Below are 21,241 nucleotides of genomic sequence, written 5' to 3'. Positions count from 1 at the left end.
ACGTTTGGGGGGATGGAATGAAATGCCCGGAAGCAAAGTGCATGCAAATTGCAAGGCATTGCAGACACAGACACAGGTCAACTTTCTGTTGAGCCCCGAGAAAGGAACTGCCAAAACAAATCTAGTCGCTGTCAAAGTTGCACCTATGCGAAAACCCCAAAACCCCAAAGTCGACATCCAGCTTTCAATTAATGCATAATTCTCCAATGTCATGGCTGGGAAGTTGTTTGTTTGTTTGTTGCTTTCATCTCACATTTCAGACAGCTACACTCAGAAAACAAATTACCTTAAATCTCAGTAAGTCGACATACACTTGGTGCCAACTCAGAAAGTAAATCTCTAAAAGTATGGGTATGAAATTTCTAGAAATTATGGATGTTGCTTTCTAAACCCAAAGTTTTACATTTCTATATTTTACAGTGAATTTTTCCAACTCGAATATAGAAAGAAGCCCAGCCAGTAAATTACAGTACGCATTTTTGAATTTTAGATCGTATTTTTCTAAATATTATGATTTGAATTTCTACTTTTTAGCAATCACTAAATTTTTGGGATTGTCGATTTAGGGCAAGAATTTCTAAATTTTAACAATTGTTTTCGTAATATTTAGAAATTATTTCTATAAACAAGGGGTGATTTTTTTTCTGAGTGTACTGTGTCTGGGGTTGATTTTACTTAACGCCTCGCCTCAGCACTTAACTTCCGTTTCCTGTTACTTTGCCAACGGCTACGAAGTCGAATCGGAGATGGAGTTGCAGTTGCAGTTGGAGTTGGAGTTGGAGATAAGGTTGGAATTAGAGTCAACGTCGAGGCATTTGCAACTAATTGAAAGTGCAATGTGATGCTGCAGAATGCAATTAATGCCTCGCAGCAGCAGCAGCAGCAACAGAGAGCAGTCGTCAGCGAAGGGCTTCGTGTCTTTGATTTGTATTCCATTTCAGACCGAGAGCAATGCAATAACCGAAAGAAAAAAATACTCCAAAGACAAACTTGGTACTTTTGGCTTGGGTGCAGCTTCCGTTGCAGTTCAAAGCCAGAGAGAGACAAGTTAGCTTATTGACTGGAGAAGAAACTGGGAGGAGAAAGTACACAAGTTGATTGGGAGAGGAGTTGGACTCAAAGGAGCCAAAGAAGTTTGAGTTTGAGGCAACTGAGCAAGATGCAAGTCAAAAGACTCATATTAATATTATTATTATTATTTTGAAAATGTAATATTGGAATATATTCATTAAAATAATGGATTAACTGCGCTAATAATATCATAACAGAAGTGTGGATACAATAAACTCAAAAAATAATATTCTGTTTATTTATCTTAATTGTGGGTTGGTTTACATTTTCAAAGTGAATGCAAAATACTTCCAAAATCTCATTGGAACATCAATATCTCATTAAAAGAGGTTTCAGTTTTCTGGAAAATACCTTATTCCAGCATACACCATGCCGTCCTTATAATATATTTTTTCAGTTAATAAGAGATTTAGCAATAAATTCATCGAGTCCCTACTCCCACTCTATTAATGTACGCACATGTGTAAATTAATAGTTTTATTATCAAAGAGAAATCAAAGAAAGGCGCTCTTTTATTTTAATTAGTTAACTTAATTTAGCCACACACGCGAAATGTGCAGAATGTGAATGTGAATGTACGAAATGTTTGGCAAGATGGGAATCTACAATAAGATCCAAATCATAAAGTGCAAGTTGAATTACTAAAGCGCATCGCAGATTGGCATGGGTTTAGTTGCTTACATTTGGGCAAAACAATAAATTGCTTTTTAAACACTTACAACTTACAAGTTGCAAGTGGCAAGGGGCAAGCGGCAAGTTGCAGGGTGTCAAGTGCATTTTGGTCTGCTTGCCACGCCGTTGCACGCTTGGCTTAGCTGCACTTGGAAACTGACAACTTTCTAAGAATAACTGCAAAGCGATTTGCATATTTTGCACCTCGCCGGGAAGGGGGAGCTGCGGGGAGGGTAGGCGAGGCTAACTTTATCGCACTCTATGCAGCCACCAAACAAAGACACATGCAACACACACACACACACACACACATACGCATTCAATTGCCGACTCGAACTCGTAAATCTTAGCCAGAAACTTTGGCAGACACGAAATTTATTTATAAACACAAGAAACAACACTTGAGTAATGCGAGCTGTGTAGCTGTCATACCCAACGTGAGTGTAGACCCCCCCCCCCCCACACTCCACCTCTTCTATATTTAAGTGGCACATGTCATTCCCTCTTTAGTTGCAACGAATTGAGCGCTTAGCAATCTGCCCCAAGCAGTTGATTATATTATACAGCAAAGAAAGAAGCTTACAACTAAATTTACAAGTCAATGTTTATCAACAGCCTTTACCGATATGTATAGAAATATATATACAGATATAGAAATGTATATATATATAGAAATATATATATATATATATCAAGAAATGTTTTAAAATGTGCCTTTTTGAAATTTGCAAGTTCAAGGAACTTATGATGTGGAAGATGACTCTTAAAAAAAGCGAGATAAAAAAATATTTAAGTTTAATAAAAATTAAAAAATTTAATTTTTATGAATATATTTTTATAAGTGGAACTCATTAAAAAACAAAATGCGAGACAGAGAAAACACATCATTTCAGCGTTTTCAACTTATTTGAATGCAATTAAAATTCAATTTTATGAAAAACGAAGAAAAGTAATGAAACTAATAATAGCACAATTTTTCAAATTTGCACCAATAATTATGAATTTAAGAAATAAATAAACCATTTCTATAATTTTATATTTATTTATCATTAATTATTTTGTTCGCTACTTTTTGTCACTTTTCCTACCAATTAAAAAAATATATATATATTTAAAATCAACGTTTTGATATATTGCAAAACTAATGATTTGTTTTTTCTTTTTCACTCGTAACAACTAATTTCGTAGTAGTGCAATTATTTTTTCACTATTATATATTTATATATTCTTATATATATGTATATATATATATGTATTTAAGAATTTATATAGAATTGGTTTGGGTTGGTATTCTTATTAGTTTCAATCAATCAATAGAAAGAGAAATGCCCCGATTTTAGCCCTGTCATTATATCTGTTAACATTTAAAAAGTTTGCGGTATACAAAGGTATCAGACACACCACAATAAACTAATAAAATTTATTTACTTATATAGATAACAATTATTATCAGTTTTGGTTTTCATGCATCGATAATTATTAGTCACCAGAAATGTTGTTTCAGACATAGCTTCATAAAATAAAACCTATTTCCGCTTGTCTCAGACAAAATAAAATGATCGCCAGAAAACAAACAAATTTGCGTTATCATACGAAAATTTCAAAGTGATTTGTCATTATAAAAATTATACTGACAAAATACTCTTGCTTTCAACTCAAGTGCCATTCAAAATATAATAACATAAGGAGCGGGAAATGTTTACAGATATTTTGGTGGAATTACATTCCACACTTTTAACATCGACTATCAGGTTTATCAGTGACCTGTATCTATTCCTGAATATTTAGTACGCCTTGCTGATCAAAGTGTCCCAAGGTGGCCTGTAGGGTCTGCCGAACTCGTTCACTGGCAAAGAGCTGATGTCGTTTCTCCAGCAATGCCTCGGCACTGATGAATGTGTCGACAGTGAAATCCACAGACGCCTCGTTGGCGGCACAACAAATGGGCAGCTCACAGGCAACGCCATAATACCCGTAGAATAGACATCTCTGCATTTCATCAGTCAGTTGGGCATAGCTTGGCAGGCATCCTCGATATTTACAGGCAGTTAGCGTCTCGCAAAGGCTTTGGTAATATTTCTGCAACAACTGTTCCTGTTTGTGCAACAGCACCTCCAACTGGAGACTGGTATAGAAAAAGAAATGCAGATCGACGGCCGGGCTGCCAATGAAACAGTTTTGGAAATCCACCTAAAAATAAAAGGAATAATTAAAACAAAACTCAAAAAAACCTTTACAATACTCACAATTATAGACTTCTTCTGTTCAGCATTAACCATCATGTTGTTTACCCACAGATCACCATGGACAATTACTGAAATTGCGCTATTTTTGGGATCAACTATAGAACGAATGCGTCTCGCATATTCATCTGGTAATTGGGCTTTCATTTTGGCTGCTATGTCAGCCATGCCGGGCATTTTGGCCACAACACCTGCCGCATAATCCGTGCCACCCACAACAATGACAGTGGCAAAAGGATCACTTATACCATCCGCATAATGTGAGGGCGCCAATTGTGCCACCAGCTGTGGCTGTTCCTCCATCAGCATCATGGAGGCGCCATGAAATTGTCCCATTTTCTGCATGCATATCAGAGCATCCTCCAGGGACAACCCCGTTTGACGATCGAACAACGCATAACCCAATGCGCCCAGATCCTCCAGTAAATAGATTTCCTTGGATGCCTCACGCTCCGCAAACAAGCAACTACACTCAGAAAAAAATCGCACTAATTTTAGTAAATCGCTCTAAAATTAAAATCGATCTAAAAAATTAAGTCTCTATTTTTTAGAAATAATTCTTAAATAATGGAAAAAAAAAAGTCTAACATTTAGAAATCGACAATCTGAGAATTATAGACATTTTTATATTTTGTTTTTTTAGAAATATTTTCTATGATTATTCAGAAATAAGTAATGAAATTTATTGGCTCGGCTTTCATATTAGATTAGTTTAGCTGTCGTCTTACTTAGAGGCCGAGTTTTTTCTAATTAAATTATATGAATTCATAAGCTATGTATAACGTTTGTGTATACGTGATGTCCAAAAATACCAATGTTTAATAACAATATAAGTAATAAAAAAGCTAATATAAGAATTCTTTATAGTACACTCATAGAACAACACCTTGGAAATTAAATATTTTCTAAATTTTTGAAAAATACACCCTGAAATTTTGAATGGCAAGCTTTAGTTTTAAATAAGCCGGAACCATAAATTTTAGATTTTTACAAACCACAAGATTTACCACAACTTAGGGCGATATTTTTTCTGAGTGTACGCATATTATATATCTTTTTGTTTAGCCCAATTGCATAAGCAAGGTGATAAGGTGTGCAGTCAACTTACTTGGCGCTCAGCTTTCGCTCGCTCAACGTCGACGCGGCCTTCTCCAATATCTGCCCCATTTCGGGCAATATTCGCTCAAACATCAGCTTCTCGTTGGAGCCGACGGCGGCGACAATTGGCAGCAGATCTTTCAAAATCAGATTGTCATGCTCTATCGGTGAATTTTCGCATTTACGATATGCAACCTTTAGTCGGTAGATGACGCTGCAAAAGTTTTCGCCACACTGCGTAATGGGCTCACTTTGCAAAGTTTCCAAACGCAAGCTTTCACTTTTGTACGCCACCTGCAAAGCTTTCTCTACGTAGGCGGCATCACAGTGCGTAGGGGTAGCAGCTTCTGTTACCGTAGCTTTTTCCACTTGCTCCATTATATTCTAAGCGCCGAACGTCTGTCGTAGTCAAGTGGTTCCGAAATACTGAGCGTAACCTTATGAAAATCGTTGCTAAATTGCGCAAACTTGTGTCGCTTATGAAATTATTACTTGTTGTAATTTACGTAGAACGTATCTAATTTACTGATTATTGTTATTGTTGATAACGAATGCATAACATTTAAAAATCAGCTGAGCGTAAATTGGAATAAGCACGCAAGCTAATTCTCTCTCTCTCTCTCTCTCTGTCTTTTTATCACTTACAAACAGCAAATTAGACTATTCAAAAACACTAAGTACTAATAAAAAATAATTACAATTAAAAAATTAATTGAAATTAGCTGAAATCCTTCTCGAGATGATCACTAATTAAATTAAGAACACTTTAATTAGGTACATTCATAAAAAATTAATTTTCGTAGTGTATGTGTACATATGTATACGTATTTCATTTGCCAGAATATATAAATGTAATAAATAAATAAGTAAACTTACCCTTTTCTAATAAACACAGCTGATCAGCGCCTCAACAGGCATCTGCTTTTTTGTTTTGATTGAGGTAATTTGTATTGACCTTGCCTGAATCCATTCACAAAAACACAGCAGCTCACTTTAAAGCACAAAACACAATACACTAAATTGCACTTAATAATAATAACAATTATAATAATAGATCGTAGCTATTTTAAATTTAAAGCTGAAATTGCAGTCACATTAATGAAAACGCGCGAAATCAATGTCCATTGTTATCGAACACAAATTAAGCAAACAGCTGATCAAAGTCTCTGCAAACAAACGCAATACATTTTTTATTTACATATTTGGCTTAAGCCAGGCGCATGTACATGTTCATGAGCTTATACAAGCGCGCACATTAATCAGCCGTACGAAATCATAAAACACACGTATCGCAGTAGAGTAATAAATAATGTTTTTGTTAATACACACAAAGCCGCGCCGCTGATGATGCGGACAAGCAACCTACGATATATATCGATATGCATCGACACATATACGATACATAACGATATAGAAACAAATAATGCACAATTGCCGCACCGGTTGTGATGAGACCAAGCCAAAAAATTTCGTCGACGATAACAAACGATGTTATTGCGATGAATTCATCGGCCGTTTATTCGCATGTGCATGTATTTTACGCATTTTGCAACACTCGAATAAATAACCTCAAATCAGCGAAATTCAGCTCACAGAATTGGTAATAAACAATATACAAATAAAGTTGATCGCATTGGCCGCACATGGCCAGCGACAGCGCCAAGCGGCCGTCAACGATGCCAGCCAAAAAGATGCCAACCACCACAGCAACAACAACGCCAGCTGCTGTTGCTGCTGCAGTTGCTCCCCTCGCAAATGTGGCAAATGGGATGAGTCGTTTGACGCCAGCGCGAGACTTGACGCTGGGCGGACGAGGAGCTGCTGCTGCGGCATCCAAAAAGGTCTTTGCACCCAATCTGAATGCGGTGCGCAACAAGAACACGTGAGTAGTTGGAGTATGGAATTAAGGGGTTCCCATTAACGAAGACTTTGATCCCCACCAGCAACGTGAAGACCTCCAAAGATTTCACACAATTGCGCGGCGGTCGTCGCGGTGCCCGGGGCGCAGCTGGAGCGAATCGAGGCGCACGTGGCACTGGCAATGGCAATTCCTCGCTCATACAAACGACTGGGGTATTCTCCGAGGGCGCCGGGGCTGTTCACCTACGCAAATCCACAGGCGGTGGCTCTGCCTACGCCCGAGCCGGAGAGGAAGTGGCTGTGGCGCGTAAGCGCACAGAGCGCAAGGATGAAAAGTCGCAGGAGTTGCGTGTACGCGAACTAATTGGCAGTGATGCCAGTGACGCTGAAGAGGAGGACGAAGCGGATGAAGCCCGCAGCGATCCAGAAGTTGTGGAGCTCGATAAGACTGATTTGGACTGCAAGCCCGTGCGACTTACGGAGGGCCTGTGGAGCAACACCAAAAAGCACATTGTGAAAAAGGAACCAGGAACGACAACAAATGTTAAATCAGTTGATGCAGGTAAACCAAAGATTTACAAATTCCATTCCAATGTTTTACATGCCTTCTTTGCAGACTCTTCAGATGTAGTCCAGCAGCTGCACAGCCTGCAAATGGCTGTGGAGGCTGGTTTGGAGGAGCCTCCGCCACAATATGGACGCTATCCGCGCAGCATTGGCGCCTTCCTCGAGGTTCCACAAGCCCAGTTGTTCATCATGCAGCTACCCAATGTTTTACCCTGTGTGGCAGATGAGGTTGACGATGCCCCAACAACTGCTGCCACAGATCAGTCATCAGCTTCCTCATCCACAGAGCAACCCAACAGTCCCCTGTCCACATCCACTGGCAGTGGTGCAGCCAAACTCAGTCTGCTCGCCCAGCTGGAGGAGGGTCAAATTGGGAAGATTCTACGCTATCGATCGGGACGCGTTAAATTGCTGTTGGGCGAGGCACGCTTCGATTTGGACATGGGCCTCGATCCGGGCTTCCTGCAGGCAAGTCCAACACCTCCATCTGATCTATCAGAGATTTATTTTCGACTCTTTGCAGGAGCTGATGTCCATCAATAGCAATCGCGAGCAGCGCAGCGGCAATATGATCAACCTGGGTCCCATCCAGGCCAAGCTGAAGGCGACTCCGGACTGGGTGCATCTGTTCGAGCAGCAAGAGGCAGCCGCGAGGCAACCACCACCTGCCACTATAAGCACTACTGGCGCCTCAGCCACGTAGCATTCGATGCGACTCCTCGACTAGCTTAGTTTAGGCACATTTATTATTAATAATAATAATATTAGTGTAAATATTAATATAAATAATAATAATGTTGTAAATAGTTAAAACAGTTAACTCTTCCTTTTTATGAACACGAACTCATTATAAACAAGTAAAAGGGTATATCCTATATATATATTTTAAACGATATTCAAACTTTTTCTAATGATTTTCAAAATCATATTTGTAATTACTTGTTTTCAAATCAAATTTTCATAATTTTTAAATTCTATATTAAGTCTTTCTATTGACATTTTCGAAAAGAAATTAGATATTACTTGCTTGTGTTCAAGTAAAATTTTGATTATTTTTTAAACAATATTTTAAGTATTTGTCTTAACATTTTCGAAAACATATGTGTGCACTGCCATTATTATTTTGACCACAGCTGTATGTAAAAAAGATGACAGCGCAGCGCGAGATTTCATAGCAGGCAGCTAGACAGAATTAACAGGACTCGTTAAGAGTTGCTAGATTGTGCCGAGAAAGTCGTCCAGTTCCTGCCATAAGAGAAAGGATTTTCAAAACTGTTTACATTCGAGTGCGCAAAATTCTTAAAGGGAAATTTACCAATAAAATTAAAATATATATTTAACAGCTTGTTGCAGGTGATATCTTTTTCATTTTTTTAATATAACAAATACAAATCCCAGTCTCAATTATCGCCCCCGGTACATATTCCCCTCCAGATCGATGGCATAATTGTGATCCACGGGATTGGCCAGCGCCGTCTCAATGGCCACCTCGAGGGATTCACGTGTGATGAACGTCTTCGCCTGCTCGATTTCGTAGCGAATGCGTTCATCAACTTTTTCCCGACGCTCCTCTGAGCGCAGCTTGGCTGCCTCGAGGCGCTCCTGGACATAGGCCACCTTCGCCTCGCGCTCCTCGGCCAAACGCACATTGCGCTCGCTGGCTATCTTGGCATTCCAGGCGGCATTCTCGTCGAGGCAACGCTGGAATTCCGCCTCCTCCTGCTCCGGTGTGAGCACAATGTGATCTGCTGTGGATGTTTCTTGCTGGCGCACAACTTCCTCCCTCAAATATTGACGCACCGAACGCAATTGGGTTCTAATTAAATAGGATAATGTATGGATGGAATAAATAGATGGATAGATAATTCTTCTCTTTGCTCACTTGTAGTTATTGTGCAGTCGCATCAGCTCCGTGCGCTCCTCCTCCGTTTGCTTTTTTCGCTCGGGCACGCGAAACATTTTACTTTTGGCCACCGGCAACCAGCGCGGTTTGCGGCGCCAGCGCACAAATTCCAGTGCAAAATTATTGCTGCCAGTTTTGACAGCAGCAGCCTGATTCAGTAATTGGCAGCCTGCACGCAGCATATTTGTTAATGTTTACAATTCTCTTTTATAAATGCAAGTTTTTGTAAATTATTCTCTTGTTACGGCATCAATCTGCATGCGTCCGATAAACATAGCAATCGATAGCTTATGCACCTGCTAGCATACAATAATCGCATGAAGTAAATGCCTTACATGGTGGAGCAAATTCGGGTTAAAAGTAGACCACGAGCTTACAAGTTATTAATATGCAGCAATATTTATAATTTTTTAATTTATGTTTTTAATTTTTAAATGAAATGATAACAATCATCAATGGCCAAAGTCATTCCAGCATTAAAGAACTGTTAACAAAGCGAAAACAAGTTATCGATAATGGGAAACTCCACATAAAAGCACAGTTTACAAAATAAAAAATAGTTATCGATAATGAAAAACTTATAAAAATGTGTCAAAAGGATCGCGAAATTTTGAATGATGGAATTTTGACGGCCTATTTGAAGGTGTCAAAATAATTAACTTTGGTATATTTTGAGAAAAGTGTACTTATAATCGCCGTAAAGGTGAGAAATTTAATTCTTTACATTTTCGCCTCTCAGCAGGCCTTTTTATTTTTCAGTTCCATAAACGAAATATATTGCAATTTCGCTCGCTCGTCAATCTGCAAATTTTGCTTAAGTAATAAAAACATCTGTGGTGAAGTCGTGTCATTCCAGCACATCGATGAACATATCGATTAATGTGCGGCAGCCTGTCATCAGAGCAACTATGGCAACGTACAAAAAAAAACATGTTTGAATTCTCAAACAATTTGAAAACTCAAGTTTGACAAAGGCATATATTATTCGAAACTATTATTAAGCCGACAACATGGATAAGCCGCAAATGATCGAACATTTGCATGAGGCCGTCAACTATACGGTATACGATACGAAATGGATTCCGCTATCGGCAAAATTTGTGGTGCTCGGCTCGAAGCCAAACAGTCATGGAATTCTGGACATCTACGAGCTGAACGAGGCCAAGCTGGAGAAGGTGAAGTCCGTGGAGAAGAAGGCCGCCTTCAAGTGTGGCACCTTTGGCGCCTCCTCACTGCGCAACCGGCACATGGCCATCGGTGACTTTGAGGGTCGCCTGCAGGTGCTGTAAGTAAATAAAATAATTATGCTTAAAATTATCTATAGTTCTTGAATGTATTTATAGCGATCTGGAGCGCACTGATCTTGCCGTTTACAATGTGAAGGGTCACAACAGCATCATCAACTGCGTCGATGCCATTGGCGGGACGCAGCTGGAGTGCGGCTCACCCGAAATTGTGACCGGGAGTCGCGATGGTGCCGTCAAAGTTTGGGACATCCGTCAGGGACAGGCGCCCGTTGTGGACATATCGCCGCCGGCGCAAATGGGCGATGGCATCAATAACTCCAATTTAAGGCGCGACTGCTGGGCGGTGGCCTTTGGCAACACTTACAATGCGGAGGAGCGCATTGTTGCCGCTGGCTATGATAATGGAGATCTGAAGCTCTTCGATTTGCGTGCTTTGGCCGTGCGCTGGGAGGCAACGATTAAGAATGGTATCTGTGGTGTGGAATTCGATCGTCGCGACATCCCAATGAACAAGCTGGCGGTGACAACGCTCGAGGGCGGGCTGCTCGTTTACGATATGCGTACTCAGCACCCGACTAAGGGATTCAGTTGGGTCGAGGAGCGAAATGCGGGTCGCAGTGTGGGCACCAATGGTATCATCAATGGCCCAAAAGCCACTGTGTGGACTGTTCGCCATTTGCCGCAGAATCGTGATGTATTCCTCACGGGCGGGGGCACTGGTTCGATTCGCATCTGGAAATATGAATATCCCGATCGGCGTTTTACGGATGATGCCGATGGCATCAAGGAGGGCGTAGCTGGGAAGCTGCAAATGGTCAGCGCCGTGACGTTGAGTTCCCAGCCGGTGCACAGCTTCGACTGGCATCCGGACAAACTTGGCCTCGCCGTCGCCGGTGCCTTCGACCAGAGTGTGCGTGTTCTCATCACCACCAAGTTAAATACGCTTTAAGCCTCTTACTTATAGTATTCAATATTTAGTAAATTGTTTAATAAACGTTTTACTTTTGCGTAAGAAAATAGCACAGCTACAAAATGAAAAAAAAAACCTAATGATTTTTTTTCAATTTTTCAAATCTTGATTTTTAATTTATATTGTTTAGTATTCCTTCTATAAATTAAAGTTAATACTTCTCCAGGAATTCGTTTCAATATTTATAAATATTTAAAATATATAATTTTTGATTTTAATTTTTAATAAATTTAAATAACTTGGAAAAGGTAAATAGAATTATGCGTTTTTTCTAACTCTTTTAAAGAGTCTTCCTCGACATCTAAACGCGTATTCAAAAGTTCCTTCAACTTACAAATTTAAAAAAAAAAAACGCAATTTTAAAAACATTTTTTTATTTATTTATTTTATGTACAAATGGAGACTGGAGCATGGAGAATGGAGTAGCTAGCAACTATGTGCGCTGCATTCGCTGCTGCACGATCCCAGTGAGCTCGGTGAGCTGCTGTTCCAGCTGCTGCTGCTGCTCGAGTTGCTCCTTGGGCACCTCGACGAGGCTGGCACGCTTCAAGGCATTCAGACAGGATGTGGCAGCCAAACGACTCGAGTTGAGCTGTGAGGTAATCATTGCTTCGCTCTCGTCCTCGGCATGTTCCTTGAGCGCTGCCAGCGACAACTCGGCCACATCCAGGCACAAACTCAACGCCTTCTTGGCGTGCGCCGACTTCGTCTCCCAGTTGAGCTCTTTGGCAGTGTAAGCACGATAGGATTTAACAAGACGCTCGGCTTTCTTCAGCGGCGTGGCTGCCACTAAGGCAGCCAATTCCCAGACCAGCGGTTCATTGCCATGCTGCACGCATTGCTGCCCCAGCAGCTGGGTAATGCGACGGTGGAGTGAAGATGACATCGCCTGCGAGGAGGCGGCGCAATCTGATTGCATTTGTCGGGCAATGCCGTAAACAATGCGCGTCAGCAGCTCTTCATCCAGATAATGTTGCTTGAGCTCACCGAGTCGCTGATACGCACGCATTGCATCCTCCCAGTGTGCGATGTCCACCGAGACAAGCATATAATTCTCCCACACCTTCCAATTGCTGTAGTTACACTTGAGAGCCTCGCCGAGCAGGCGATGAGCTCGCTGCTTGTCGCCCAGCTTGATGAGCGCCTTGGCCAGATTATTCCACGACTCGAAGCCGTGCGGCTCCAAATGCGTATAGGCCAAATAGCACTTGACAGCCAAGTCCCAGCGTTCCAGCTGAATGGCAGAGTAGCCGCCACGCAGCAATATCGACTCCTGCAGCGAGTTGATCTCCAGCGATATCTCGTAGTGGGTGATGGCCTGGGCGTAATCCGCGCGCCTGTAGAAATAGTTGCCCCAATAGGCTTGCGCTTTGCCGCTGGTCTGCTTGGAGTGGAGCCAGGCCTGCTCGTAGCACTGTGGATCGTCCACAGCATCGCCCAGCAGACAATAGAGCAAAACTGTTGGCTGCTTCTCCAGCTCCTGGCGTATAATCTCCGCCGCCTTGTGACGCAGCTCCAGACTCGTATAGCACTCGATGACCTGCTGCCAGGCGTGGATTTGCAGACAGATGTCCAGCGCGGTCTTCGTCATGCCCAGCGAACGCAGCAGATCAACTAGTTGCAGTTGCACCTGCCACTTGGGCAGCATGAAGGCGGCAAATCCATAGGATAACCGTTCTCTCAGCGTATGCTGCTCGGTGTTGTCCAACAATTTGACGCACTCCTCGCACTGCTTCCAGCTGCGCTCCACGGTCCGTCGCATGCCCGATTCCTGGTGACTATTGAGTAGCAGCGCCGCTTGGCGCACCTGCAGCGGCCCATGTTGCTGATAGAGAAGCGTTTGTGTGTACGGCTCCAGTTGCTCATCGGCCAGGCGATCCTTCGGCTGCGAACGCTTCAGTTGCTTACTGTGTGGAAATTTAAGGAGCATAAGAATTAAAAATATATTTATTATGTATTATGTTGTAATATATTTATAATAGTTGAGGTATTCATTAATTTATGTGTGGCCAACTAAAGTCAGTCGACACAAAAATAATACAAAAATTACAAATTTGATTCAATTAAATTAAAAATTAAGTTTAAATAAAAAAAAAATATATTTATAAGATTTGTAAGATTTATGGGCGTCCAACATTGAGTTCTTGATAATAGAAAAAGAGGACTCTGAAGTTATTACATGATCAATTCCATTGGATCCATTACACTGAATAAAAAAATCTACATAAATTTGAATAGATTGCCATACTTTTGGCACAAATGGTTAATCACCCTACTATTCAGATGGGACATTTCTAAAATTAGAAAAATTAGTCTATTTTCCACGTTGTTGTTTTCTATGCTAAATTCTTATTTTTTGTTACTAATAATTATTATTAAACATTTTACATTGTTAATAAATTCATATAATTCAATGTGAAACAGTTAAACTCTAATATAAAAGCGGAGCCAGTAAATTGTATTATTTGTTTCTGAATTTTAGAAATGAGTTTTCTGAAAATTATGATTTGTATTTCTAGTTTTTAGAAATTTAGAAATATTTATAAAAAAATATAAATTATCAAATTATCGGGGAAATATCAAATTTAGCGCTCGATTTAGTTCAAACCTTTCTAAATTGTATATGTTTTTTCCTAATATTTAAAAATTATTTCCAAAAATACAAACAACTTATTTTTTACGGCGATTTTCAGTTTAGGGCGATTTACTACAATTTATGGTGATTTACAATTAGGCAAAATAGGTTTAACACGTCGCAGTGCATAAAGCACTCTAAGAATAATAATAAGGGTTTAAAAATAACTTCAACTATAAGTGCAAGTGGGCACCAAATACCCCAAAATTTTAAATCTTATACAAATGTCTTTAATTTAAATATAAAATTAAGTTTAATTTTTAATTTAATTTCAACTATTTTTTACTTTTCGTATTATTTATGTGTCGACTGTCTTGAGTTGTCATTAAATAAATAAGTAAGAGGACTTTCTACTCACACCTTGGCCAGGACAAGGGCCTGGAGAACGCTTGGCAGCGTCATCACCTCGTTGTCCTTGGGCTCTATGAAGCGTATGCGCTCCAGCCGGGTATCGTCCTCCAGGAGCAAGAGTTGAGGCAACGTTGTTTCCTTGTTGCTCAGCATTGCTGTGGGTAAACCATTATCACTCCCAGATTGCTGCACCACCTTCAGGCAGAGTTGTGGGAGCGGTTTTTGTTGGAATTTGGTGCGCACACCAAGTAATCCCTCCACTTGGAGTTCGACCTGCAGCTGATCGCATAGCTCAGTCAATGTCTGGCACGACAGATCGGATCGATGAAATTGAAGGTATCCATTGGCTATTTCGAGCAGAAGCAGCGACTGCAGCTCCTTGTCCTCCTCGCCAAAGGCGGCCAGATGAGGACGCAAATCGGCAACTGACAATTTGAATTGCTCGTAAAGAGCACTGGCCAAATCGTCCAGCATGTGCTGATGCAGGCAGACCAAACGCAGACGCCACCAGCTGAGCAACTGTGGAGCATCAATTAAAAAAGATCAAATACAGTTTTAAAAGTAAATCCGAAAAGTGAAAATACTTTTGATGTTGGCTGAGCTGCAATTAAAGCGTCAAGCATTTGTTGCGCTACGAGCAACAATTGCGGCGTCTTCACGTTGGGATTCAGCTCCTCACCACTGGCCTTTAGCTGCTCCTGGGCAATGCTCGGCTCTAGTTTTAAGCTGATCAGCAAATCTTGGCAAGCTTCTAATTTGTCAAAGGGGCCAGTGAAATTGTTTTGCACAAAAGCGAAAACCAATTGCAGAAATTTGTTTAACAATTGTGTAGCCTGTTCGCTGGATTTTAGCTGCTGCTCTGTATTGTCCTGCCATGATTTGATTATGGTTTGGAGCTCTGCGACTGTCCATAAATCCTGGCTAATCCATAGATTTCTAAGTCGCTCATCGTTTGGCAAATCTGCAAGTGAAATTTGTATTATTAGAAAGGGTTTCATTTTACTAGTTCATAAGACAAACCCTCCAGCTGGACTGCATCATTGAAATTACACAAATAGTATTTGCTAAACGTTTCCTCGAGCATTTTTACATGGAATGCAATCGTTTTAATTCTCGAATATTTTTAATGAGGTTTTTTGCACTTTTTTGGCGTCCCACGTGTTTATTGTGCTGCCGTTTCGACGCCCTGAGAGTCAAATAGGGATCCTCTCGAAACTGAACTCACTTCGGAAATTAAATAGAAAACGTGCTTTGTCTCTTAAGTAGAGTGTCAATCAGTTGGGCGCAATAAATAAATTAATGCAATCACAAATGGAATATTAAATCCGCCAATAGTGTGAAACACCTTGGGCTATCGATAACTTTTTGAAATATGTGGTGGCTGGGCGATAAGGAGAAGCATTCTTTAATGAAGTATAAAACTTTCCTTATAAATTTTAACTTTTTTTGGTTAATAACGATATAATGTCATATAAAATTTATGTTTTTATAAATGAACTACTAAAATGTGTGATACGATATGTTTGCATTGAACGATAGTTCGACAACTTACTTAACGAAAGCGTATCTTTTAACGATTATTGTTGTGCACGCTCAGATTATCGATTATTGTAGGCGGTTAAGTTTAAATATTTGAATTCATTGTGCATGCAATTTAACTTTTCTAGAGTGATGTCGAAATCAATTTACAATATATAATAATTCATATATACAAATGTATACAATACATTGCAGTATACAATACAATACATACAAATGTATTGTATACTGCAATGTATTGTATACATTTGTATGCGGCACATTGCTTAGATTGTCATAAAGCGCTGCCCAATAAGTGTATTTAAATTTGTTTAATTGTTTATTTGTCGTATTCTTAGACTGCTTGCATAATTGCAAGCATGTTCAAATTTCAATTAAATCGTCTACTGGCGTCTGCGGCAGATATAAATAAATATTCGCAATTCGCAAATATTTTAAAGTCACATGTGAATTTGAATTTCAACAGTATATTTACACACACACACATATATATGCACTTAGTACACACATATAAACACACACACACATAGACAACAGGGAATACCTGCGACAATTTGCGCCTGCAATTATAATAACACACAACATGCACACAAACACATATACTCACCTAAGAAGATGTATATTCGTTCACTTACACTTACACAAAGAAAGCCGCAAAGCTTTTGCATTTTTTTACGTCGTAGCTTCTAAATTTAAATTTCACGGTCAAGGTCAAGTTTGCACCCGCTGTCGACGTCAACGTCACCGCCGCCGTCGCTAAACAGTTAATAAAATAACAGAAGTGCTACAAGTGTTAAATCTATTTCCGTTCTAGTTGTAGTTGTTTATATTTTGTCTTAAACTGAAATTAATAGATATTTATTTACTTAGCAAGAGCATTTTCGATAAACTGACGCTTTATAACGGTCTGCATTTCTCTTCACATAAATTCAAATGCTGCAAACTCACCACAGCTGCAGAGCTTTCTGCCGTTTACTCTTAATGCCGCTCTTCTGTCGCAGCTTTTGTCAAATTGATGAGCTTGCATATTAAGCATTCTCTTCGTTAGTTGCTCTCTCATTCTCTCTCTCTCTCTCTCTCTCTCTCTCACACACACGCAGTGTCGCTCTCTTTAGCTTTATTTTGCCGGTGGCCAAATGGTGCACGCCGGCTTCGAGTGCACTCACACCCCATCCATCCGTCGGGGCATGTGCACAATTGGAGCGGGGCTACGTCAGCAGCACCTGGCTTCGGCGTGCATGTCATTGTGACCCAAAAGCTGTTGCAGCTGCTGCTGTAACAGTTAATTTAGTTGACAAGTCTAAAATATTACATTTATGAGTCATTTAACATAAATGCCTTGATGCGAAGCACATTTATTAATTCTAGTGCTGTAAACAGGATTTTAAAGAGTCGAACACAGTTTGAAACAAAAAATTAAACACTTTTATATTTATATATATATTATATATATATTTTATTTTGAAATATCAATTTTGAGAGATATCGATTTAGGTTCAATAATATTCTAATATCATATTTATAATAACTCACAATATTCAAATTATTAAAAAATATTTGTTTTTTTTAGCGGATTTATTGTTAAACTTATTCAACACAATTTATTATAATTACTTACAGAAATGTTTATACTCTTTGAATAATTACTGATTTGCAACAATTTAAATTTAAATTTTTAAAATTTTAAAATGTGTATTCTCTTTGAATATTTACAGATTCTCATAATTTTTATTATTTATGGCTTATCAACTGATCAATCTTTGTCTATAATTTTCCAAAATTTAATATTGGTTTTCATACCTTATCAAAATAAAAAATAAGAGATTTTTTGTTAATTTTTGTTTTACTCATAATTAGCATATTGTTGAAATTGAATAATATTTTTAAATATTATTAGTTAGCTAAACAAAACCCGTTGCCAGTTCATATTTAACATTTACTGACTCACATTTCACTTGATAATATATTATTTTTATTATTATTATTTTTATTTTTTTAATACACCAGCTCAAGGTCGCACAGACTGTGTTTGCCAAGGCATTAAATGCAAAAATAAATAATATACATATATATTTCTAATAACTAATTTAATTGTCGAGACAAAAGCAAAGCCAGACTTCAGTTATCGCAGCAGCTGTTAAATTACTTTTTTATCCAGTTATATTTGATATGCAAATTTAGCTTGCCTCTCGTCGCTCTCACATTTTCACCCCATTTCCAACACTCCCCCTTGCCAAAATTGATGTCAGTGGGTTTTCATGTTAGCCGGCAAACAGCGACGTCAGCAGCGACGCCGACGTCGACTGCGAAGCATTTCCATTTTCACTTTCACAGGCCGCAACTTTCACAGCTAAACTGAGCCACTTCCCGCCTCTTTTCCCACCTTTCCCACCATTTTCAGCTTGTTGCATTCCAGTCTCAGTTTCAGTTTCGTTTTCGCTTTGGTTCGTTGCTCATTATTAAGAAAAGAAAAAAAAACATAATTATAATTAGAATACGATGCAAAACAGATGTTTGGCTTATATGTATAAATATTATATTATTATATAAATATGCATTTTAATTTAAGCAATAATTTGTATTTAAAATTGGTACTTTTCTGAATCGATTCATTTTAGTCGATATTAAATTAATAAATAACTCCATTTTAATAGGATTAGTTTCTAATTTGTATTGATTGTATACATTGTTTCCAGTTTTAAATAATATAATAACTAAAAATAAACACAACTCGAATCTCGATTGATTTCTTACACAGAAAAAGGTTTGGCTCTATGGTTAAAACTGCTCCAATCCATAATCTATGGAATTGATTCTTGAAAATATTGGGGAGGGATCCATGGAATCGTCTTTACAGTAATCATAAATAGCCTGTCTTCACAAATCACTGCATTTTAGATCTGTTTTGTGGACTAGTTACCCATAAGAGCCATTCAAAAATAAAAATTGTTCTCTGGTTTTTTTAAATAAGGAAAACCCCGGATCGATAATTATACTCAAAGCAGTGCCCCAAATTTTAGAAAATTGCCCTATAATTATAATGTGAAATGTATGTATAAATTTAGAAAATTGTCCTATACTAAACTTAAGGGTTTTTATTTAAATAAATATACATAATTATAATAAATAAATAAATATAAAATTATAAAAGCTAATTTTATATTTTACAGCAAAAATACAAGTTTTTTTTCAAATAAAATTATATACATTTATAAACAATCTAAAATGATTCAATACAGACTGTAAATTGGACATATCTTTTCTCAATTTAAGAAAAATTTAAAGTGGAGTTAAGAGAAGAAAAGCCCAGACTTTTGTATAAAGACAAGATGCATTTTTAGAAATATACTTTCTGCCTAATAATTAGTAATAATTGGCGACAAATATATCATTTGCTGAGGGTATTTTGTAGTCTTTAAGCTACATGAAGAATCCAAATTTCAAAATTAAAGCAGTAGGCTTGTTTTGGCGCCTGCCTCGAATCTGTCACGATTCAAGCGACAATTTTCGAGGGCGGGGCGGAAGGTCAGCAAATCAATAAATAATAAATAAATATGTATATGCAAAACAAAAGAAAAGAAGAAATATGCATATTTGTAGTGTGACCATTCAACAGCCTAAATGCGACTAAATGTGGCAACGCATGCTAAAAAGTTCTACTCAAATTAATTTATTTCGCACTTAATTATTCAAATGCTGACACGCAAGAAGAAGAGCAGCGAAGAAGGTGGAGAGAAGAAGAGGGAGAGAAGACGCTGACCTTGAGCCGGCTGCCTTTGCCGGCCTCTGCCTCTGCCTCTGCCTCTCTCTCTTTCTCTCTCTCTCTTTCGCACTGCCTGCATATTCTTCGCACTTCTGGTTGGCGATCAAATAACGCGTCAGGCAACAACAACAACAACAGCAACAACAAAGCGAATGGCAACCAAAAAATAGAATCATAAAACCCAAAATGTACTCAAAAGCGAGTACATCTCGTACTCGTATTACTCAGAGACCCCAGATGGACAAGAAGTTTAAATATGTATTTCTGTATGTAGATATGTATGCACGTTTAATTGATGTTATAAATAGTTTTTGCACTACGCATAAGATAAAAACATGATCTTATATAGTGCGCAGTTTTTCGAATAGAGCATAAATAAATAGAGATAAATGCTAAAATAGGCAAATAAATCGGTGTGAATCCAACTAGCAGTGACATCACTTTCATTAACGGATTAGCAGAATTCGATGTCAGCTTTAAAGTTGAATAGGTTTTGAATGAAAATGCTGACTTACCATTACTGTTTCTCCTACAGAATAAAGAGAAGCCTTCTCAGAGATGTTGATAGTTGGCAGTATATCGATATCACTGTTATTAACATAAGTAATAGTTTACAAGCACAGCTTAAAGTCTTAAACTTGCAGCTTACTTAAATTCTTCATATTCCAACTGCAAATAAATAACGGTATATATGTGTTTGCATACAGTACGAACCGCCTGCCGAGCCCCCCTTGCAGTTATTACTTATTTCAAGCCACCTGTTGTTCAAATACCTTTTACTCCAAGCAACGGCGCTTGTGGGTATTTCACATTTATCTGTCATAACGGAAAGTTGCCAAGTTCTCTGCCACTGTGCAATATGAGGACAGATTACGCGGTATTCTCGAAGTCGAGCAGTTTCCGTTGCTGCTGCTGAGCTTTTCTCGCTGCTGTTGTTATTATTATTATTATTATTTCACATTTGTTTTGTTCTAAGCGAAATTCGCAACTTGACCTTGAACAATTATTGTTTATTAATATTGTTGTTTGTTATTTTTCGGCGTTGTTGCTGCTTTTGTTGATACCTCCATGCAAATACATACAGAATACAGACATAAGTATACTATATAATGCCATATTTTGTTATTATTCGCGTTTTGTGCATTGCGCGTTTATTCGTTTTGAATACCCTGTTGTTATTGAAATTTATTTAAATTTAATTCCTTAATCAGCTTGAGGAACTCTGTCGATTAAGACACGGCTAACTTTGTCTTTTTGTTTGCTCTTTAAGAACACTCAGAAAAGTAAATCACCCCGAATTTTCGAATGTTTAGAACACTACA

The 21,241-nt window shown here is 38.6% G+C and overlaps 5 protein-coding genes and 1 long non-coding RNA gene across 8 annotated transcripts; 2 read left to right on the top strand and 4 right to left on the bottom strand.

The window, feature by feature from the left end:
* Nucleotides 1-3,398: 3,398 nt before the first annotated feature.
* On the bottom strand, nucleotides 3,399-5,507 carry LOC6558209. The gene is made up of 3 exons (XM_001985504.2): nucleotides 5,095-5,507; nucleotides 3,990-4,452; nucleotides 3,399-3,933 (listed from the first exon to the last, which is right to left on the bottom strand). The coding sequence occupies exons 1-3, from the start codon at nucleotides 5,460-5,462 to the stop codon at nucleotides 3,514-3,516; spliced, it is 1,251 nt and encodes a 416-aa protein (XP_001985540.1). The 5' UTR covers nucleotides 5,463-5,507; the 3' UTR covers nucleotides 3,399-3,513.
* Nucleotides 5,508-6,667: 1,160 nt separating this feature from the next.
* Nucleotides 6,668-8,395, top strand: LOC6558313 (DNA-directed RNA polymerase III subunit RPC4). 2 transcript variants are annotated; one of them, XM_032740553.2, is made up of 5 exons: nucleotides 6,668-6,966; nucleotides 7,028-7,506; nucleotides 7,561-7,739; nucleotides 7,798-7,979; nucleotides 8,035-8,102. In XM_032740553.2, exons 1-5 carry the CDS (start codon nucleotides 6,728-6,730, stop codon nucleotides 8,039-8,041), a joined length of 1,086 nt encoding a protein of 361 aa, XP_032596444.1. In that variant the 5' UTR covers nucleotides 6,668-6,727; the 3' UTR covers nucleotides 8,042-8,102. The 2 variants fall into 2 exon arrangements, with proteins under 2 accessions (XP_032596444.1, XP_001985541.1); XM_001985505.3 differs by having other exon boundaries at nucleotides 6,669-6,966; nucleotides 7,561-7,979; nucleotides 8,035-8,395.
* A 463-nt stretch (nucleotides 8,396-8,858) lies between these two features.
* Nucleotides 8,859-9,720, bottom strand: LOC6558231 (probable 28S ribosomal protein S26, mitochondrial). The gene is made up of 2 exons (XM_001985506.3): nucleotides 9,394-9,720; nucleotides 8,859-9,327 (listed from the first exon to the last, which is right to left on the bottom strand). The coding sequence occupies exons 1-2, from the start codon at nucleotides 9,594-9,596 to the stop codon at nucleotides 8,916-8,918; spliced, it is 615 nt and encodes a 204-aa protein (XP_001985542.1). The 5' UTR covers nucleotides 9,597-9,720; the 3' UTR covers nucleotides 8,859-8,915.
* Nucleotides 9,721-10,318: 598 nt separating this feature from the next.
* On the top strand, nucleotides 10,319-11,717 carry LOC6558461 (dynein axonemal assembly factor 10). Its single transcript, XM_001985507.3, has 2 exons — nucleotides 10,319-10,699; nucleotides 10,758-11,717. Exons 1-2 carry the CDS (start codon nucleotides 10,425-10,427, stop codon nucleotides 11,608-11,610), a joined length of 1,128 nt encoding a protein of 375 aa, XP_001985543.1. The 5' UTR covers nucleotides 10,319-10,424; the 3' UTR covers nucleotides 11,611-11,717.
* A 271-nt stretch (nucleotides 11,718-11,988) lies between these two features.
* Nucleotides 11,989-16,851, bottom strand: LOC6558458 (tetratricopeptide repeat protein 27). 2 transcript variants are annotated; one of them, XM_032741022.2, is made up of 4 exons: nucleotides 16,764-16,851; nucleotides 15,202-15,578; nucleotides 14,625-15,136; nucleotides 11,989-13,538 (listed from the first exon to the last, which is right to left on the bottom strand). In XM_032741022.2, the coding sequence occupies exons 1-4, from the start codon at nucleotides 16,822-16,824 to the stop codon at nucleotides 12,065-12,067; spliced, it is 2,424 nt and encodes an 807-aa protein (XP_032596913.1). In that variant the 5' UTR covers nucleotides 16,825-16,851; the 3' UTR covers nucleotides 11,989-12,064. The 2 variants fall into 2 exon arrangements, with proteins under 2 accessions (XP_032596913.1, XP_001985544.1); XM_001985508.2 differs by lacking the exon at nucleotides 16,764-16,851 and adding an exon at nucleotides 15,638-15,965.
* Nucleotides 16,852-18,257: 1,406 nt separating this feature from the next.
* Nucleotides 18,258-20,788, bottom strand: LOC122322607. The gene is made up of 3 exons (XR_006246706.1): nucleotides 20,693-20,788; nucleotides 20,435-20,588; nucleotides 18,258-18,608 (listed from the first exon to the last, which is right to left on the bottom strand). It is a non-coding gene; the product is annotated as an uncharacterized LOC122322607 (long non-coding RNA).
* Between the last annotated feature and the right edge of the window lie 453 nt (nucleotides 20,789-21,241).

Source organism: Drosophila grimshawi, unplaced genomic scaffold (assembly GCF_018153295.1).
Source record: "Drosophila grimshawi isolate 15287-2541.00 unplaced genomic scaffold, ASM1815329v1 contig_44, whole genome shotgun sequence".
NCBI classification, from domain to species: domain Eukaryota; kingdom Metazoa; phylum Arthropoda; class Insecta; order Diptera; family Drosophilidae; genus Drosophila; species Drosophila grimshawi.
The sequence above is the reverse complement of the archived record's forward strand: the minus strand, read 5'-3'. Positions and strand labels throughout refer to the sequence as shown.

What these genes read in the sequence shown, in the direction of transcription:
- LOC6558458 (XM_001985508.2), bottom strand. Translation starts at nt 15,701, where the DNA reads ATGCTCGAGGAAACGTTTAGCAAATACTATTTGTGTAATTTCAATGAT. An exon ending in TGATGCAGTCCAGCTGGAGG is followed by an intron (nt 15,579 to 15,637) that starts GTTTGTCTTATG and finishes TTTCACTTGCAG; the next exon opens with ATTTGCCAAACGATGAGCGA. An exon ending in CAGCTCAGCCAACATCAAAA is followed by an intron (nt 15,137 to 15,201) that starts GTATTTTCACTT and finishes GATGCTCCACAG; the next exon opens with TTGCTCAGCTGGTGGCGTCT.
- LOC6558461 (XM_001985507.3), top strand. Translation starts at nt 10,425, where the DNA reads ATGGATAAGCCGCAAATGATCGAACATTTGCATGAGGCCGTCAACTAT. An exon ending in GAGGGTCGCCTGCAGGTGCT is followed by an intron (nt 10,700 to 10,757) that starts GTAAGTAAATAA and finishes ATGTATTTATAG; the next exon opens with CGATCTGGAGCGCACTGATC.
- LOC6558313 (XM_001985505.3), top strand. Translation starts at nt 6,728, where the DNA reads ATGGCCAGCGACAGCGCCAAGCGGCCGTCAACGATGCCAGCCAAAAAG. An exon ending in GCGGTGCGCAACAAGAACAC is followed by an intron (nt 6,967 to 7,027) that starts GTGAGTAGTTGG and finishes GATCCCCACCAG; the next exon opens with CAACGTGAAGACCTCCAAAG. An exon ending in TCGATCCGGGCTTCCTGCAG is followed by an intron (nt 7,980 to 8,034) that starts GCAAGTCCAACA and finishes GACTCTTTGCAG; the next exon opens with GAGCTGATGTCCATCAATAG.
- LOC6558231 (XM_001985506.3), bottom strand. Translation starts at nt 9,596, where the DNA reads ATGCTGCGTGCAGGCTGCCAATTACTGAATCAGGCTGCTGCTGTCAAA. An exon ending in CGACTGCACAATAACTACAA is followed by an intron (nt 9,328 to 9,393) that starts GTGAGCAAAGAG and finishes CTATTTAATTAG; the next exon opens with AACCCAATTGCGTTCGGTGC.
- LOC6558209 (XM_001985504.2), bottom strand. Translation starts at nt 5,462, where the DNA reads ATGGAGCAAGTGGAAAAAGCTACGGTAACAGAAGCTGCTACCCCTACG. An exon ending in GAGCGAAAGCTGAGCGCCAA is followed by an intron (nt 4,453 to 5,094) that starts GTAAGTTGACTG and finishes TTCTGAGTGTAG; the next exon opens with TTGCTTGTTTGCGGAGCGTG. An exon ending in AACAGAAGAAGTCTATAATT is followed by an intron (nt 3,934 to 3,989) that starts GTGAGTATTGTA and finishes TTTTATTTTTAG; the next exon opens with GTGGATTTCCAAAACTGTTT.